Source organism: Seriola lalandi, unplaced genomic scaffold (assembly GCF_002814215.2).
Source record: "Seriola lalandi dorsalis isolate HSWRI2012SDOR001 ecotype SW California unplaced genomic scaffold, Sedor1 jcf7180002052652, whole genome shotgun sequence".
Taxonomy (NCBI): domain Eukaryota; kingdom Metazoa; phylum Chordata; class Actinopteri; order Carangiformes; family Carangidae; genus Seriola; species Seriola lalandi.
Window position 1 is genome coordinate 163,997 of NW_019523205.1, and position 20,112 is coordinate 184,108.

The 20,112-nt window shown below is 40.9% G+C and overlaps 3 protein-coding genes across 3 annotated transcripts; all 3 read right to left on the reverse strand.

The window, feature by feature from the left end:
* Nucleotides 1-771: 771 nt before the first annotated feature.
* bace1 (beta-secretase 1) lies at nt 772-12,343 on the reverse strand. The gene is made up of 9 exons (XM_023400576.2): nt 11,451-12,343; nt 6,631-6,719; nt 6,184-6,400; nt 4,944-5,081; nt 4,710-4,844; nt 4,509-4,610; nt 4,177-4,326; nt 2,570-2,741; nt 772-2,330 (listed from the first exon to the last, which is right to left on the reverse strand). Exons 1-9 carry the CDS (start codon nt 11,790-11,792, stop codon nt 2,092-2,094), a joined length of 1,584 nt encoding a protein of 527 aa, XP_023256344.1. The 5' UTR covers nt 11,793-12,343; the 3' UTR covers nt 772-2,091.
* A 727-nt stretch (nt 12,344-13,070) lies between these two features.
* LOC111650643 (T-box transcription factor TBX1) lies at nt 13,071-16,485 on the reverse strand. Its single transcript, XM_087172407.1, has 8 exons — nt 16,082-16,485; nt 15,788-15,962; nt 15,566-15,667; nt 15,104-15,275; nt 14,788-14,943; nt 14,628-14,695; nt 14,069-14,178; nt 13,071-13,596 (listed from the first exon to the last, which is right to left on the reverse strand). The coding sequence occupies exons 1-8, from the start codon at nt 16,086-16,088 to the stop codon at nt 13,412-13,414; spliced, it is 975 nt and encodes a 324-aa protein (XP_087028533.1). The 5' UTR covers nt 16,089-16,485; the 3' UTR covers nt 13,071-13,411.
* A 1,153-nt stretch (nt 16,486-17,638) lies between these two features.
* LOC111650622 (apolipoprotein A-I) lies at nt 17,639-20,066 on the reverse strand. The gene is made up of 4 exons (XM_023400532.2): nt 19,974-20,066; nt 19,191-19,242; nt 18,814-18,958; nt 17,639-18,661 (listed from the first exon to the last, which is right to left on the reverse strand). The coding sequence occupies exons 2-4, from the start codon at nt 19,231-19,233 to the stop codon at nt 18,058-18,060; spliced, it is 792 nt and encodes a 263-aa protein (XP_023256300.1). The 5' UTR covers nt 19,234-19,242; nt 19,974-20,066; the 3' UTR covers nt 17,639-18,057.
* Between the last annotated feature and the right edge of the window lie 46 nt (nt 20,067-20,112).

Below are 20,112 nucleotides of genomic sequence, written 5' to 3' on the forward strand. Positions count from 1 at the left end.
AGGATATCACAACACGGTTTAACCACTGTGCTATAGTAGAGTTCACAGACTTAATGTTTAGATGACAAAATCTACATTTAAATCCAGACCAATAATATGTGCTGCTCTAACTGAGCAGTCATATCAACAACAAGGCAACAAGTAAATATCTTCAATATTCTCACCTGAATATTAGGCCAACAGAAGAACAATTACTCTACATTTTTTTTACGGAATAGCATCATAGGATAAACCACATGGACATGTACTGTAATATTATCTTACAGTATTTTATTTGATTTACTCTTAATCACTCTTCTTTTCTTCTTCTTTCTCTCTCTCAGCTCCACTCATCTATTTCTGGAAATGTGAACCACTCAAAGAAAACATAAAACAAAATTAAAAAAAAAAAAAAAAAATGTTGATCCTATTTTGTGCATTTTTTTCAAACATTTCAGGGATTTAAAGTAGTTATGCATATACACATATGAAGGCATATGAACATTTAAATGGTCAATATTGGCCTCTTAACAAAAGAAAGTTACTAAAGTTGACCAGCCCAACAAATAGGTTTGCCAATATAAAGAAGGGGAAAAAAGTAAACAGTAGTAGTAGTAGTAGTAGGAGGAGATTGTTTAGTTTAGTTTGAGTACTAGAATAATTTCTCAGTATTACATGAAATTTGTGAGAGAAGACACTGTATCCTTGTATATTTCATGTGCAAATTTAAATATACAAGTGTGTGATTTAATATTAGTGGGTAATGTTTTGTGCCAAGAAATGAAAATCACATTTTACAGTTACAATAAGTACTTTATTGGTTCAACAGTGCTGCCAGCGCCTGACAGATAAATATACAGTTCTGAGTTTATTTATTTACAGCTTGCTGAGAGACGATACAAACTGTCCCTTGTTGACATACATAGTGTTCTTTAGTGTATAACATACTTTGGGCTGGTTTCCTTGTCCAAGCTTCTATGGTCCCCATTGAAAGATGTGGTAAGTTAGGCTGTTTCTGTGTCTGTGAAAGAAGCCCTATTAAGTCTTGGTTTGTTAACATGTAATGTGCTGTCACATGTGCAAATCTTCAGATGGTGCAGCAGTAGGATAAGCAATGTGTATTATGTGTGTGTGTGTGTGTGTGTGTGTGTGTGTGTGTTTTTGCAAAAAGAAGATCTGGATTGCACACATTTCCTGTACAATGGATTTATGTTATCAATATAAGAAGAAAAAGTGACATCTGATATTGACTGTGTTCAGTAATCTCAGTCTCACACTAAGCAAAACTGACTTTTTACTGTAAATGCTGTTACAATCTGATATTTCATCAAATTAGCCTCTTTTTGCTTGATTTGCATTGCAGATTTTTTTTTTGCTGGCATTTGCCAAACAGTGTAATTTTGTAGATGCTACTATCATGTTTCATCTTCATAAGTATCATTTTGTCTTTCGGTATACTCTTCACTTACAGTACAGCTGTGCACACATACAGGCATGCTCACACATATCAACTTGTTTCATTCACTCACAAGCCACAAACAATAGGTCTATAAACGCACGCATGTAACCACACGCTCATATGTTCAAATCATACCATAGCAAAACACATCCGACAACATGATGGTTTCACATCTTGTCCTCACATCCTAATTTAGTGTTTGCTCTTGAAATTTTCCCCAAATCCCAAATCACTCTGGAGTCTGTCGGCAATATTAAGAGACAAATCTTTCAAAATTCCAAATCCAATCCTTCTCTGTTGTCTATTTATACACTATCTATAGTAAAGACATGATTTTGTGTTTCATATTTGACTTTATTTTCCAACTTCTGTTCCCTTAACCATACTGATCTGCATAGGTAGCGTAAACCGACGAAGTTGACGCTGATGACGTCCTTGTTTGTCCTTCAGGTTAGTAATGGCTCTAGTTATCCTCACATGCCGGAAGTCAGCATTTTCTATACTGTATATATTGTATTCCTGAAAAACCATTTCAAAGCTCTCCTTCAACAGCACCAACATTTTGTAACATAATACAGTACACCCCTTTTACCACAGTCCATATCTGTCCTGTGTTTCAACTGTGGGTCTCTATGACCCTTGTTGTCCCCTCTTCACTTTAGGAGCGATATGTCGTCAGCGAAGTCCCCGTGTGGGTGGAGGCAGCGGGCGAAGCGCCACTGGCACACCATGAGACACAGCGGCAGCATGAAGAGAGCGCAGATTCCCGCCATGATGTAGGCGATGGTCATAAGGGTGGACTCGTCCGTCTGGGGGATGTTGTAGCCGCAGTCCTCCAGGTCAACGCCGTGGAATGGGCCCTCTACAGAGGCTGTGCGAAACTCATCATGCACTAGGAAAGTGGGATTGGGATTGTGGGTAATTTAGAAACACACACCTCAGGAAAACAGATACTATTACTGTACATAAGTTGTAAATTAGATACCCTCAACACTTGTCCTGCATTTTCTACTTCATATTTTCTTGCCTTTTTATGTTAGTATTCATATTCTTTTTATTACACTATAAACTTTATTCACTCTATCTCCCCCGTCCCCTCTCCTCCTCATCCCCCCTTGTCGTCCTCCTCACCATGGCAGGTGCTAACAGCAAAGCCAATTCGTTTCTTCTCACGGTCAAAGACCACGTAGAAGCCTTCCATGATGACGGCCCCCATCACTGTGCCGGTGCTAGACTGGGATACAGCAAACTTATAGCAGTCCTCCTGGGCTGAAGCCACATCCTCTACTGGCCGCAGATATTGCTACACAGAAACAGAAAGAGAGAAAGATCACCCTAATGTAGTACCTAGAGTACCAGCTTTCATTCTGAGTCTTTAGCCACTGCTATATTATGATTGTCAAATTTTACGTAGATTTAGCGAAAGACTCACAAAAGGTACACATTAAGTTATACAAATTTTTCCTGTTTCTTTAACATATTTTACATGTTCTTATGTAGAATTCATACACTCATAGAAGAAAATATTCTGGGTTTTACCGGGGATTTTCTGTTTTGATGATTTTGCTATGTGTGTATATATGAAGCTAAGTTACTAACATCCCCTCTGTTCATTCTGGACTTTCCCCTGATAAATCACAGGCAGCATTTATGCAAAAGACACCTTGTGCAACACTTGCTTGGCCACAAGTGACAGTTCTTGATATTAACTTCCTCATTTGGACATTGTCTTTCTGTGGGCTCATTTGTGTGTTGATTATGAGCTGATTTGAGCTCATCATGGACATATCTGTATCAGTAATATATACCAGTCAAAACAGTCCAGTAATACCCAAAATTTGCCCAGAGATCATTTATAAATTGTGTCACCATTGTATAATTTGTCCACCAGAGAGCTCTGATGAGTTTATTTTTCAACTGTAAAATGTCCTCAGCACGTAGTTTTTTTGTTTTCTTTCTCACCGAATTTAAGGGGATCCTTGTCAATGTTTTTACATTAAAATAAACATGAAATCAACACTGACAAACATATCAACTCAAACTCATAAATCCAGTAGCTCTAGTACATCATTGCATTTCTCTGTATGTCTTCTTCATGAATACAGTATGTGAATTCTGTGTACATTGTAAATGTCCTGGTTTACTGTCAGTGTGTACCTGCTACAGAGACTGGTATATGAGACCAGAACGCACAGAAAACAAAAACTTTTCTCAAGCCATCAGCATCAAGGTCATAAGCCTTCCACAGGTTTATGGACCTGAGCCGCGCTTCTACATCTCACTGTCAAATCTCATTCATTAGACCACCACCAAGACTTTTGTTAGTGGCTTTGAATAAGAAAATGTTTCATGACTTTTCAGAGCTTCATGAAAGTTTAGAGAATATATCCAAAGGTAATTCTCTTTGAAATGTGGTGATTTCTTTTTCATCATGGTACCAAGCCAGCCTTTCTTCTATTGAGGACTATATAAAAGAGTGTGTCTGAAGGATAGGACAACTATGTGTAGGAGTGCACAGAGAAATAAAAAATCTGCATTACAAGTCGTCAATGAAATCACCCAAGACTTCAGACTTACAAATGAAGTACTTGATGTACCTTGTGTCTCCTAACAGTGTTTAACGGTGTTACCAGCTTAAAGGACATTACTTCATATGGTCCCACATGACAAACACTATCACAAAGTCAAACGCAGGCATGAAAACATTTGTGAACTCCTGTGGACATAGTGGTTATTACCTGCGGTAGGATGGAGATTCTGAAGGACTGGTTGCGGTTTTCACTCATCAGGTAGAGGGAGATGACTGGGAAGATGTGCCAGGGTGTAGTGCCAGCCTGCCAACATACCAGTTGCTCCCCAAGCCAGAACCCAGAGGGAAACTGTTCAGTCTGAAAGACAGGGTCAGGAGGACAATGATTCTTTCCTTTCCCATACAATGCTTATTACAAATCAGGGTCACGAGGGGAGGCTGGATCTTTTAATTCTGAATCAATTCACTGATTCCAAAATTGATTTATAACTTTATGCTGACAGAGAGAAAAAAGGTTTTTATGGTGTAGTAGGGACTGACCGAAGAGGCTGCCTCAATGGCCTTGACTGCAGCCTGGAAGACTTTCCTAGGCAGCCGAAGGTTGGTGGTGCCACTGTCCACAATACTCTTATCATAGTTGTACTGTGAAAGACAGAGAAACAGCCACACATTACAAATCTCTCGAATAACCTGTTGGATCAGTGACTGACCATAAAATCACTCTTGTCTGTCAGATCTCACCTCCTTACAGTCCATATTGAGGTCCTGTCCATTAACCTCAATACGCACAATAATGACTTCATAGTACCATTCCCTGCGGATGGGAGTGTACCAAAGCTCTCCTACGTACAGTGACGTGTCCACTCCTCCAATGATCTGAGAGCACAGGGAAAAACAGAATCCAACACTGGCTTCAAATATGATACTGGATGCTGTGTGTGTGTGTGTGTGTGTGTGTGTGTGTGTGTGACTCACCATGCTGCCGCCAACAGTAGCGCTGCCCAGGGAGTAGTTTTGGGTGAAGCCGGCTCCACACAGCTGGAGAGAGAAGAGGTTGGGGACAGGAGTCTGACGAACCAGAGAGTCGAAGAAAGGCTCCAATGTCTCGTCAGGCTGGAGAGAGAGAGAGAGAGAGAGAGAGAGAGAGAGAGAGAGAGAGAGAGCGAGAGGGAGAGAGAGAAGGAAAGGTAGGATTGCTTTACTTCTGAATTGCTAAACCCATCTGCTGTTTTTAGCCATCAGCTTTAAATTTCTAAAAGATTAAAAAAACCTCATCCTCTTCTAAAATATGCTTATTATTTCATCCATCAGTTTAAATATTAATTTTTACTTATACTATTTATAATGTACTTTAACTACTTATTACTTTCCTCAGAAGTAAATACTGTAGTAAATAACTCATAATTGCAACAATAATTAAAAGATTTTAGTTACAAAAATAAGGTGTTAACGTTTCTTATCAAACCCTCCAGATGTCAGGTTGAACTTGAATTAAGAACTATATCCCTACATCCATCCCCAGATCCAGTGTCGTCACAGTATCATCCTCTTACACCAGATTAGGAATTCAGAAAGCGAGGAAAAGGGGAAAAAGTTTATCTGGGAGTAAAAGACTCTCACTAGCCTTTTAATAGCGAGGTCAGTGCTCACAAGACTACACTGGTCATCTACCCTACTTTGGTTTCTTGATCATTAACAGAAGTAATAAACATCATCTTGGAAAGCACGCTAAAATATTCTAACTGCCATTCTTGGGGATGGGGATTAACACTAATCCCCACATTTCCATTTTCCATCAGCAGTTGACAGTTTGCTGAACTGCTCTTGCTCTTTTGGACAACAGTTAAACATTGATGTAAAGTGTTGATATGAAGCTCTCTGTCTCCTCTCCTCTCACCCCCAGGTTGCTCGTCATATGCTGTCAAATTTTATTTCACAACACATACTTCAAGTATATTCAGTGTAAGACTAAAGTTGTAAAACAAGGTGAAATGTAAAGTAAAAACACACCCTATTCTATCAGTTTATACTTGAGATTACAACAGAGAAGAGCATGATCTCTCGGTTCTGACATCTCATGATTTTCAAACTGAAAAGAGACCTTTGCTGCTCAAAAAGATAATTGAAATTACAATAACAGAACGATAATAGAAATGATAATTTATCAGCAGATCTTTTCAGATTTTAAAAGCACCACGTGATGCTCTGCTCTCACCCGGGCTATATCAGCGTAGGCCAGTCCCAGGATTCCCTCCCAGTTGGATCCATTGATGAAGAAGCGATCTGACTGGGTGATTGCAGCGATGTTAGCACGCAGCGTGGCGTTGGGGCCGTGTGGAACAGAGACCAGGTCGGTGCCCAGCTCCCCTTCCCAGCGACCCTGGGTGTAAGGAACGTAAACGCTCCTACCGAGGTCACGGTACGAGCTGGAGCTGTGAATGGATGGTGAGACAACAGAGAGGGAGAAAAACGGAGGTGGAGAAAGAAGAATATTCAGATTCGTAGTTGCAGTTGTAGTTAGTAACTTTCCTAAAAACTTAATCTAGGGAACAAAAATGAATTATTTCTGGTGTTTTTAAAGAAAAGTCAAAGTGAAACATGAATCCTTTTATTTTTTTAGAACCAAATGTGGCTGTATATTTTTGCATGCATCTCTACTCACAGTGAACGATGGTAGTATCTGCGTAGAAAGGGATGAGCAGCCGCTCCGACAGCAAAGTTACTGCTTCCTGTATCCACCAGGATGTTCAACTAATGAGACAGAGAGAGAACAAGAGAGAGAGAGACAGAGTTCAATTTATCAAATATGTGTCTGTGTGCTTTTTGCAGAAATCGATAGGTTTGTAAAACTGACGCTTGGATTCCACTGTGAAATTGATTATGTTCACTGAAAGGCAAGTTAAATCTGTAATTCTGCTACCTTGGAGACTAATATGTCCATTTGTAAAACAATTTTCTGTGGGGGCACAGATTTCTAAATTTATAGTTTTACTTTTTTTTATACTTACAGGATATTTTTTTGAATGCAGTCTCAGTTACAGCAAGTAGTTTGTTTCTCATCTCTCAGTCATTCTCTACATCTATTTCTCCTTCCTTGTAGTGTCCTGTGCTGTTTCCTGTTGCCCTAAATGTCCTTCAGTGTCCCCCCTCTGTCTCTTCTCTAACCCTCCACTCTTCTCGGGTTGCCCAGTCCACTCTCCCTCTCTCCCATCTCCTCCTCTTCTGTCTGCATCTCTATGTGACTATCAAATTTTGCACATTCAGTCAAAAACAGTCAGTGAATGTGTGAATGGAGCACAATGACAGACAGCAACAAAGACAGAAATACACAATACTTACACTTCATACTTTATAGATATATATCTATCTTTATGTCTCATGTCTCATGTACCATTCACAATTTCTATTTCTTGTTCTACTGCTGTTTTAATGCACACTATGCATTTTCATGTTTGCAAAACTCTTCCTATGGTTCTGGGTAGCAGTATCCTAAGGTTGTGGTTATAGTTTATAGTTAAAGATTCCTGATCACAGTTCGAAGGATGACCAACACATTGGCAGAGATAATAGACAGACACTAGATAGACAGATAAGACAGACTGGCAGAAACACCCAAACAGATGAAGAGACAGGCAGCCATAGAGCCACAGCAAGCTGTTCAATAATGGATTGGCTCTTTAAATATCCACTAAAGTGCTACTGTCTCAGGGGCTGGGCCTGAAATCCCAGAATAATAAATACTGACTCCTGTCCACATCACGTTTATCTCACACATGCCTGTAGATACAGTCCCTACAAACGCCACTGCTGTCAGAAATAATGCTGGACACACTGTGATTTCCTCTCTTAGGCAGAATTTTGCTGACTGCACATGACAAATATGTTTTGTTTTTTCAGACACATACTGAGTCACCTGGCCCTGGACAAAGTAATGCACATGACCACACACACGCACACACCCAAACACACGCACACACACACACACACACACACAAACACGTAAGGCTGCATCCTGACACAATGAGACCTCATGTCTTTCCCTCCCCTCTCTGTCTGTCTTCCTGTCCTCCCTGGCAGAGTGCCTGTCTGCTCCAGCCATTATATTTGCCCTTCCCCCTCCACTACGAAGGAAAAATCATCTAGTGGTTACCAGAACAGAACGCAACATAAGTGAAAGTTACTGTAAATGACTTGAGGCCATTTCCACAATTTTGCATCTACCATGCATCTCCAATAAAATGCAAGGCCTTGTATCACTTATTAAATTCATTAAAGTTCTTGAGACCCCATCATTTGGCTCTTGCTGAGACACTGAACCACACAGTACTTTGACCTAATGCAACTCTCAATCTATTTTATGAAGAAGATTGATACATTTATTTATTTATGTAAAGCTTTATTTAACTGAATGCAGAGGCTTTTAAAGGCTTAAACACATTTAGGTAATTTGATTCAAGATATATTGAGACTTATTAAGGGCCTGCAAACAGCCTATTAGTTTGTTGTTAGGGATATGATTATCCTGGCTGGTAAATTTATCGAATGAGATTGTCACTGATCCCAGAGCAGGACTTTTGTGCTTGGTGAATATACACAAGCCTGGAGTCTGATGCACATGAGGTCATGTTTCCCTGAAGTCCCTGAAGATCAGTGTGCTTGGTATTACAAAGTAAAAGGGTGTGGCTTCCAAGACATCCTTGTAAATTCCAGGATAAATTAGAAATCTATACACTCTTTCATATGGTCTAATTTCTCCTGAAATTAAACCTCATCTTTTGGACCGTGAGCAATGGGGCTCTATGTGAACACACAATTTTTTATATTTTTTTCAAAGTCAGAACAGTTTGGTTATTCCACATAAGATATTACTGTATTTTTCTCATGCTTTTGAAGAGCTCCGGGCTCAGGTGGGAAAAGGTGATGTGACATGCTGTACATCCATGCATGAATGAGGACTGAGCAATATATAAATGAAAATGTGAAACCACATCCACATGGGCCCAATAAAGCAGATTAGCTTTTTGACTGTTGAACTCTTAATAATTAATTCCATAGGATGATTTTTTTCGTCTGAACTTAGACTCTGATTGTTGGTTAATAGTCATGAATATTTTGTTTTGGAGAAATGCCTAAGACTTGCTTTACATACGCTCTAAGACATAAGAAACTGTTTCCACTTAATTTTTTGCAGAAATGGCAGAATGGATGTTTTGATTTCATAGGTTTTGATCTCTGGAGTTTTTTTTATTCATTAAATACTATTGGGTTGGGAATACTTTGCTATTGTGAATAAAATCCTGGATTTACTTTGATGTAAGCTCCATCATGGTAGTGAACTAAAATAATGTGATGTATCCACCTGGTTCTTAAACTTAATTGAACTTTTTGATTGTCTTTGAGTCAGAGGCTCCAAAGGTCATGATTAAAGGTCATGTGACACACTCTTACCCATTAAGTCCTTATGACATACACATCCATTAAAAAAAAAAAAAAGAGCCACACAGGTTTAAACAAGACTCTCTTAGTATCACAATTTGAAACATTAGGGCAGACATGCAGTATGTTCAGGTACCCAGCAGTCCACTAGGTTAGGATCATGCATTATAGGGGAATGGAAGCAGAAAGTGTTGTAAACATTTTTGGGGTGTGCATTGGGGGAGCAACGTGGAATAAAAAGGCCCTTATGTTTGGATATCTCATCATTTAATGTTCATGTTTGGGATCCTTGTCCTGGCCATAGTAGGGCTATTGTTTTGGTACTGACCAAAATGTGTCCGTTGCCCTGAGCTCCACAAGTATCAAAAGATGATGTTGATGAAATGAAATACTCTTTGATCTTTTTTTCAAATCACAATTTTTGACAATTTTAGACTGCATTTTATTTAGGATGAGGTCCTGTACAGCTGCTTGTGTTTTGGCACCATTTAACGTTTGAGAACTTGAGAACTTTGGCTTTGTGTGTTGTGGGAAAACATTTCTCAAAGAAAGCATCAAATATCAGCATCAAAACTTTTGTATCATATCGGCACAAGAATTGAATGAAACATTAAATTTGAAACGATAACCAGGCCTCCGGGAATGATGGCTGACGACTTGTTGACGGACACTCACTTTAGCCACCAAAACAATGTGTTGACTGTCTTTGCTGATTGGCCTCAACTGACTGATAATCACTGTGGTGCCCCTACCAGGCAGATCTCTCCCTCTCTCTTTCTATCTCTGTCCTTGATATAGGAAGCATCAGTGTCTCTCAGCGGCAGAGTGACACCTCCACTTAGCACCTCAGAGCCCTCCATCACATTCACCATCTCTCTACAGTCTTTCCTTTGGTTTCCTAAAAGCCCCTAGCCGAGTCTCACTCCCACATCCTCCCTCAAACACACTTGGTTTCTCTCTTCCTCTCTCAAACTCCCCGTCTCACACACTTTCTTTCTCTTTCTTCCCTTGCTCTAATCCACTCCTCTCCCATCCCTCTCTCCTGCCATTCATCCATTTCTCTGTTTCACTTCATCTGTCACCTTTGTCCTCTCCTTCTTCTCCTCTTCTACTACCTCATCACTTTCTCTCTCCCTCTATCCGTCGTCCTCTGTGTGCCAGCCTGTACACCACAGCTGCACCCAGCTGGCACTCCTCACTCCACAGAATTAATGGTTCCATTATCTGTCTGTATCATTCAGTCCTTTCTCTCACTTTCACACACACACACACACACACACACACACACACACACACACACACACACACACACACACACACTCACACACAGGCCATCTGTCACTGCACAACCATCATCAGTATTGGACAATCCGCCAGTATATTTTAAGTACTTTTCTGCCACCTTTAATTTGAAATTCCCTGTTTAAATCTTATATTAGACACATTAAAGTAGGACACAAACTGCTGTATGTTAGCAAAGTGTGTTATACGTTTATAGTGATATCACTTCTCATCGAGATGCATAGTGTCTTCTATACTAGGATTATTAACATTGCAAAGGCCCTTAAGACTGTATCTGTGGTACTTGAAGATGAGTTCAATTTACTTGTTATTGCTTTTGTAGTGTTATAACCTGTTGTGTAGCTGATCAAAATATGTGATACACACACAGATGCACAGCTACAATGTTGAAGTTGTAGTCCAATTAATGCAAAATTGTATGTCTTTAATATTAATGCTCTGGCAATATAGTTTTTTTTAATGATCAATAAAGAACCCTGGATTGAAGAGAGAGACAGGGACGAGGAGAGGAACTTGCATTTTCCAAAGAGAGAAAGACTCTGTACAGTGTATTAAAGAATAATAGGCTACTGACCAGCCCCACTACATGCCATCCTTATAGAAAAGATGATTGATTTTTTTGATTGTACCTGGCTTTAATTCGTTTGACTTTGTTACGTTAGGTCTATTGTGCAGAATGATTATACTTGTATACGTTCAGGGGTGCTTTGACAGCACATCACGTCATGTAGATAAAGCCTTTACCTTCTGCGGAGGAGAGCCCACGGCCATCTCCACGTAGTATCCCTGTCCGGACTTCCCACGCAGGTTATCAATCATGTCCACGAAGCTGATCCCGCCCGGTGCCGCTCCTCTCCGCCTGCGCGCCGGATACCTCCCCGTGTTGCCCCGCGAGGCAGCAGCCTCGGCCGCTGCAGGTGGTAACGACGGTGACTGTTCAGCGCGAGCGCCTTGCCGCAGTGGCACGCGGATGGCTAGAGGCAGGCCCGAGGCGTCCGGCGCGGATTGACCGCTGCCGAGCCAACACAAAGTCGTCCATATAAAGAGACTTGTCAGCCGGAGAGGCTGTAACGTCGACGCCTCCATGTTGAAACACGGTAAAGTTGTATTTTTTGCTATGTTTGGTTTTGACCTCACGGAGCTCCGTTCAGTTTGACATCAAACCTGCAGCGGCAGAGCAGCGGAGATCAGGTGGCAATGATGCTAAAATGACGGCTAAAAACATGTTAGCAGTTGAACCGCAAATATGAAGAGATTACGAGGTCACTGTGTTTTTACTCCGGTTGTCTTGACGTTAACTTGTTGAGAAGACAACACGACAAAGTAACATGTAAATTCAACATAGGCTACGCTGGAAACCACCCCTTACAGCTAAGCCATGCAACCCTCGGTGTCACAGATAATTTGCGGCGACGCGTAAATTACAGGCTGTCCCTGCGTGCGTTGGATCAAACCGCAGGCCTGTGTCGTTTTCTCCACACATCCTTATGTCAAACGACCGAAAAACCATCGTCGGTAGTCAGGCTACCATAATCCGCATCCTTCCCCCTTCCCGACCCGTTCATTCTGTTCTCAACCTTCCAGTCTTTCACCTCCTCCTCCTCCTCCATCCACCCCGCTGCATCCCTCAGAGCTGCGAGAGCGCAAGCATCACCACCGTCAAGGTAAAATCACACGACTTCCTGTAAGCATTTTCAAAATAAAACAGTATTAAACTCCTCACTGAAACACCATAACAAACCCATTTAGAGGGAACCTTTTGAAGGCCAATTATCCCTTCGTGAAATCCATACTTTACCTCATATTAGTATGTACTACAAAAGACTGTATTAGATTAGGAAATAGATCTAAATCATTCATTTTTTTAAATCCCAAACTAACATGAAAACTCATTCATATCAAGGTAGCGTGTACCAGACCAGTTATTCCACATTGATGTCTAATGAAACGACTCCAGTAGTGACAGTTGTCAAAATTTGTAGTAAAAGTTCATGTTATAACGAACTGGAATACCCCCCTTTAAAAAGTTGCAATGCAAACCAATACCATAGGCCTGTTTTAAATGATAATAATCATAATGATGATAATAATAATATTTTTAAACTAGTTTGTGATTTTGTTGTAATCAAATTGCATCCTATATGTCACATATTATTATGTAGAATTATTTTCTAAAGGAGACACTTGAGTTTGGTCTTTTAGTTTTATGGCAATATGAGTTATGTCTTGGCTCTCTTGCCACTTCTTCAGGAAATAATCATGGGATACTAAACATTCCTGGTAAATAAATTTCCCCCATGACTCAGAGGGTTTCTAAACGGTTAATATTGCCTAAATCTAAGGGAAAAATATCTGCGACCAAAATTTCAGAATGTCATTTTATTATTTCAGACAAAAAACAAATACATTGCTGTTGGACAAATGTAATAAGGACAAAGTGCAACTTGTCTATGGCTATATTTTTTTCTATACTATTGTATTGTTTCTATAATGTACAGTGCTTAACTACTGTGACTCTGTAGTGCTCTTATTGTATGTTCTGATATTATTTATAGCACATCACTGCAGTACATTTAGACTAAATGGTCCTGATGGAACACTTGTACAGGGTTCTTATGAATTAGGGTTAGGTTTAACACACAAGCTGCATGATATTAAATGAGGTCAAATTTATGTCAAAGCTCAGTCTTTTTGCTTTTCTTTCCTTATGGCAGGTTGTCTCTGTCTTGTGATGGTCCCGCACAGTCCCAGTAGGAGGCGAGAGGGAAGAAGGAAGCAGGTGCTAATAAGCTGTCCCCATCTCTCCTCTCCACGGTGAGTCCGACAGAGTCTTTACAGGGCTGGAACACTCCACACTGCTCCACCAGCAATGGGGCTTGGTCCTCCTGTCCTGAGAATGTAGGAGAAAATGGTATAACTGGTCAGCATTTAGTTCAAATTTCTTGTGTCCTCTGTCTGTTGAACAATTAGCCCACTGCTAACTCAGATAATCAGATTCTCCCCATTAATCCGTCTAGTCACTACACTGCCAAAAGCACTGCTTGATAACAAACTAATGTATTTCGCTGGATAAAGGGCATTGACCCGTGTTTGAGAATCTTTTCTTTAATGCTGCCTCTTGTATATGAATCATCTGGTCAGCAAATAGATCAATAAGATGTGGAAAATTGTTCACCAATAGAAGAATTATATCCCAAAACTAATTAAAATGTCAACCTTAAACAAGCCCTGTGTGGAAATTGTGGATGTAAATGAAAATGATTGAAAGTGACATTAAAAAACTCTGTTTACTGACCATGATTAATTATGTTGAGTTGATGCAACGAAACATTGTGTATAATATGTATACTAGAGAGACTCACTGGCTGAAGTCTTTGAGCCCCAGCTTCTCTGCTCTCCAGGTTTGGTGGTGAGGGGCTCCATTCTGCCCTCTTGTGGACACCACACTGCCAGGGGCCTGGAATTACCCACCCTAAACGTACACACACACACACACACACACACATCCATCATTGACCAATGGTAACAACCCTAACCTAAACCCTAACACCATGTCTTACCCTTCAAACAGCCATTAACAATACTTCAAACAAAACTTCTGGAGTCCAGCATTTTGATTCCCACAAAACTGTTGGACCCCACAAGTAAAGTGGGCTTATGCAAAAACCAATAACTCTACTATACTCACATCCCTCACAGTTTACTATAAATGGCTTGCCATGTGTGAAGCTCCTTAGCATACACAGGTCAAAGATTAGCTATCACTGAGACTGCTGCCTTATCATTTTTTACCAGCTGATAACAGTAATAAAGATACACTGTGATCTAGTTATGATTTCAACTGGCCTATAAAGGGAAAGATGTGTTTCTTAATCAGGAAAACTATATTCGTACCTGACAGAATCACTAATAGACACTCACCAGTCCTGGGGGTCTGTAGTCCTGAAGCCCTTTGCAAATGGGTTGCTAGCAATTTTTAACTGGGTGATCTGAGAGAGAGAAGGGGGTCAAATAAATTGTGAGATGTCTTATGGGCATTGGTAATATTTATTTTTAGGCTTACTGATCCTGGGTGTCTTACTCTGTGGTTCTGATACGCGGTGACAGCCATGAAACGTGTCTCTGGGAAGGAGAAAGAGCAGAAGTTTCTGTATGCGTTTAAGTGGCTGTTAGGCGCTGGATCTACATACACCACATGGAAGCGCGGCTGGTAGCGATGCATGGAGTTTAATATCATCTGTCAAGGAGGAAGTAGGAGAAAACACACAACTAAGTCAAAAAAAGGGACATATCTATATGTTCTTTCATTATGAAACAAAAATCAAAACAATGTACTTTATATCTTAGGTTATATGCCCTTTTGTTCTGCAAGAGTTGCATTTCAGACATTAACTGACATGTCCATTGTCATCCAGCAAGTTGTTGGTGAGCTTGAGAGTATCAAAGGACACAGTCTGCTTCATCCACTGGGCTCCACGGGCGGGTGAGTCTGGGTGGAAATGCATCCTGCTTGGGGCAGCAACATCCGCTCGTCCTGCCACCAGCCAAGATGAGCTGTGGAACGCATATCTGACACACACACACACACACACACACACACACACACACACACACACACACACACACATATGTTTACGCGTACATTTTTGAAATAGAAGTAATAAGGTAGGATGAAGCTTGCAGAGAGGCTAGTAGCACAGATCTAAGTGATAAGTGGGCAATCATGGGCTTGAAAAAATGTAAGAAATACCACAACAGACCACAAATACACTAAAAACGTGCTGTGTATTGGAGAAAGTAACAATCTCTATATATATACACAATAAACACTGCACATCCACTCTGTATGTGTGTCTGACCTGTATCTTTTATCATCAACAGGGATGAAGTCCATCAGCAAGACATATTCAGCAGCAGGATCCATCCCAGATATCCGCACCTGGAATGTTGGAAACATCCTTCTGCAGCAAATGAACACATGAAAATAATGTGGTAAGTGACACTAGAAAAGACAGGGAAAAAAAGGAGAAGGGCAAGATAAGATAATTAATAAATAATATAAATGTGAGTATGAGTGTTACCTTCCAGCTTTGGTAACAATCATCTCTGTGCCCAGCTGGTCAAATTGCTGCCAAAGTGTATGCATCTCCAGCTGAACTCTGACCCCACTGACTTGAGGGGCCTTGGCACTCAACAGTGACCCCCCATCTGCACAGCAGGGCGGAGATAGTCCACAGTTCTGAGGCAGCTGGGGGCCTGAGGAGAGGAGAGGAGAGGAGAGGAAAACATTTGTTGATGTTTTGCCTGTCATCATCACATGAATTTATGAGATGTGGTCTCCACAGAGCTCAAACAATTTTGAACAGAACACTTACTATCCATACTTTGAAGCTCTTCAAGACAAATATTATAAATGAATTTGTCGTTCCGTTTCTTCCTTTGATATTTCTGTTAACTCCAGTCTGTTCTTCCTGTTCTGACCACAAGTAGCAACTCCTGTCACTACATCAAGACCAGTGCAGAATCAAACCCACAGCTTTTCAATTCAACATGAAACGGAAGGCAAAATCTTCCTCCCAGTCCTCTGCTAGCTACTAGGATAGATGTACATCGGTGAGTTATGCGTTACGAGTGGCTTCTGTGTCCAGGAACAAGCTGGTTTTATACACCATGAGACTCTCACTGGGGACCTCCATGCTGGCCTCATCCATTACAATACACATAGTGCCACTGACATGCACTAATCACAGCTTCACGTGCATGCAAACCCAAGAATTATGTGCGTACACACACACACATACACACACACACAACCTTTTTCGAGCATCCAGAAACCCCTGCTTGCACTGCCTATTGTTTCATATAGCCTAAAGCCTTATGTCGAGCTTGTTTTGACCAATCAGTAGCACATTAATAACATCCTAATCAGCCTGGTGTTACTGGGTGTGGACAGATGAAGACAGTGCCAAACTTCTTTTATTATTCATAGGCTAATTTCTTGGAGAACAGTTTCAACACCAAACTAATTGGAGAGTCAGTTATTCCCTAAAACTGACTAAGGTGGATATTTCTGGTTTTGTTTAATTGCGACATTCTTGCATATTTATAAAATGCTACATAGCAGACTGTCAAGATTACAATGACAAGGTCTTTACTTATTTCCATGGTTGCTAGTTGTTGCATAGGTCCTAGAATGTGTCTTTGTCTCAGAATGTGTGTGTGTGCCATGTAAGGTTTTGTGAACACAGGAAGACCTGAAAATAATGAATAACACCCAAAATAATGCACAAATGATATGATATATGAGCTTGATAAATCAAAGTTATCTGATTACAGATGTGAGTGTTTAGTGGTATCGTTGGTTGTGACATGTGTGTGTGTGTTTACGTCTGCATCCTCATGTGGCTCTATGATGGGACAGTGTTGAAGGGTTCCAGCCTGAGGGATCCAAAATAGAAAAAGGGGTTTTCCCTAATAAAGACTTAAGTTTGTCAATAGGGCAATTTGCACCCCTCATTAATCACAGCTTTCATGACCACGGGCAGAAATATCTCATATATTGGATGCCTGCCTGAAGTCGAACTGAGAGATATTGTTCTTTTTCAATGCACTTTTTGATCAATGGTGACCTTTCAAAATGTTGTATGTGTGATATGACCTTAGAGGCTCACTGAGGCCAAAAACCCTCTAAGAAAGCTGAAGGTGCACTGTTACATTCCTGAAAGGGTAATATTTGTTCTTAAACTGCATTATGTATTTTGACAGTTTAGATCAATCATCAATCATCTTTATTATAATGAATTGCAGTGTCTTGTAGATTGTAATAGACAACGCTGTATGTCATTACAGACTGATCAATTTGGAAGAATAGCAAAAGATTTCAGTATCAAACCTGCATAAAAAATTGTTCAAATTAGAGTCAGAGAGCAAAGTAGTATAAACAGTCAGATGTTTATTGAGCTGTATTTCGTCAAAGCACAGTTTTCATCAAACAAGCATCATTACACAGAGTTTCAGGCACTTGTGATAATTCACATACAATTCCTACATAAAATGTAAGCAGCTGGCTGTAGCATGTGAAGAGTAAAGCATGTGTGTGCTGAGCATGTGTCTGTGTACGTCTTTGCTTGCATGTGCTTGAGCTTGCGCACATGAAGTAAAGTGTTTGCATAGGAGAGAGAAAGAGCAAGAGTTCCGCCATTTTGTTGCAAAGGAATGCATCAGTGAGGCATTGGCTTCATGTTGGGAGGTGATCTGTATGTGCATGTAAGGAAAGAAGGAATGGAGAGAAAGGTTGGATCTAGGACAGACAGGTAGGTGAGGTTAGTTACAAGAACAGGGTAGAGAGTATTTAGTTCTTGTTGACGGTAGCAGCGATGGCCTCAAAGATAGCTTGGAGCTTAACCCTGACGTCCTCAGCTAAAGGTGTAATCTTTTCCTTCAGGGCAGTGAGCTCATCGGTGTTGATGTTTTGTGCCTGGCTGTAGGCCTGCTTCAGCTGGTCCTTGTACTCTTCGACGTAGGGAGAGGCCATGTCCTTCAGGGTCTCCAGACGCTCAGAGAGCTTGTTACGCACAGCTTCCACAATGGGCATCAGGGCGGTCTTGGTCTCATCCAGGTTGGTAGCCACCTTTTGACGAAGTTCCTCCACAACGGGCTCCAGCTTGACCCTAAGTGCTTCCATATCAGCTGTGTGCTTGGAATAGTACTCGCTGATGATGGGCTGCATCTGGGTGCGGTATTCGTCGATGTGCTTGTTGATGACATCTCTCAGCTCGGCACGCTTGGGCTCAATCTCGGCCTTCAGGCTTTCGATGTCATTTAGCACAGTGGTACGCAGGTCAGCGGTGGCGTCAGAGATGGTAGCAACAACTTGGTCGGTGACGGGGGACACAGCACCCTGCATAGCCTTGATCTGGTTGTACATGACATCCAGGCGCTGAGACAGGCTGGTCCTAGTAGAGAAAAATAAGTTCAAAGTTAAATAAACATCAAAAAGTAAATGATGACTTGAGAAGTGTAAAAGGTGACCAAGGCAGAAAGTTTAGTGAACCAGTGACTGAATAAATATCAATTACAGAAAGTAAGGAGAGTGACATGGCCTTACTTGAGCTCTTTGTACTCGGTGTCATCGAGCTGGTCCAGGGCTCTGTTGGCACTGTCCTTCACCTGAGTCAGGTAGATGTCCATGACAGCCCGGAGGTGTGCCAGCTGAGAAGGTGCATCAGCCTGCAGGGAAGCGGCCTGAGAGCCTGAGGAAGAAAAGAAAGGAATGGTTAGGAGGAGTGATGAGCAAAAAGAGAGAGAAGGGGGAAGAGAAAAAGCAACACTATGCAGAAAACACGGTATTTCAAAAGTCATTTAAAATAAAATATATTTAAGGTGTTTTAACTGTTATCTATAAATTATATACTGACTGAGTGAAGCTGTGCATGCAGGTCAAAGTTTTTCCTTTAAGTAAGAAATAGCACATTGAGTACTCACCGACAGCCAGCAGAAGGGCGAGAGCGAGAGCTACAAATTTCATGATGATGGTCTAGAACGGAAAAAAAGTTTCTGATTATTCACTGAACATGTTACACTCACAGTATCACAGTTAAAGGAGTTTCACTGAAAATGTTTAAACAACCAAAGAAATGAACAAAAATCCACTTTAAAAGTGTAAACCTGTTCATCCAATAAATCCCCCACCTAAAGCAATGTGAAGGCCAGATAAGCAGACTTAAAAATTGGACTAGTCTTAAAACACTGTTAAAGCTACACACTCATCCCTGAATCAGCCCAAATAAATTCACACTAAACATATGGCTGTCTATTAAAAGAACCTGTAATCTGGGTAGATTAGATAGACAGCTCGAGCAGATTAGCCCTGGACTGCTAGGCTATGTAATCCTGATCCAGGTTTTAGAGTAAGATGCAGTCATAGCATTAGCAAATCAGCTCTTTGGATTTTAGACAATCTCAATCCAGAGGCTCTTAAGTTTAGAAATTTTTACATCTCCTTGAAATGAAGATAACTGTAAAATATCACCACAGGCTAAACTGCATTGTCCCAGAGTTACAGTTAATTAAATGAAAGTCACATTCAAACTCAATGTATCTTCTTTCCAGAGAAAATTTTTTTGTACTACTTCACAATACCGACAAAGCATACAAAGTACAGAAAGCTCCCTCTGGCAGATCAGAGTGAGTCGGTTCTCCAACAGTTACTCCTCTCTATTCTACAGCCCAAGTCCCAGTTAGAGCCACAGCAGTTGGTTGTCTTACCTGGTGGAGTTCGTGATGAGACTGAACAACTTCAGCAAGAGCAGACTTTTTATAGTGCCCGGGTGAGGGATGAGTCCATGTGGGGAGGAAGGGGGGGTGGGGGCACAGACGCACAGACGCACAGACGCACAGACGCACC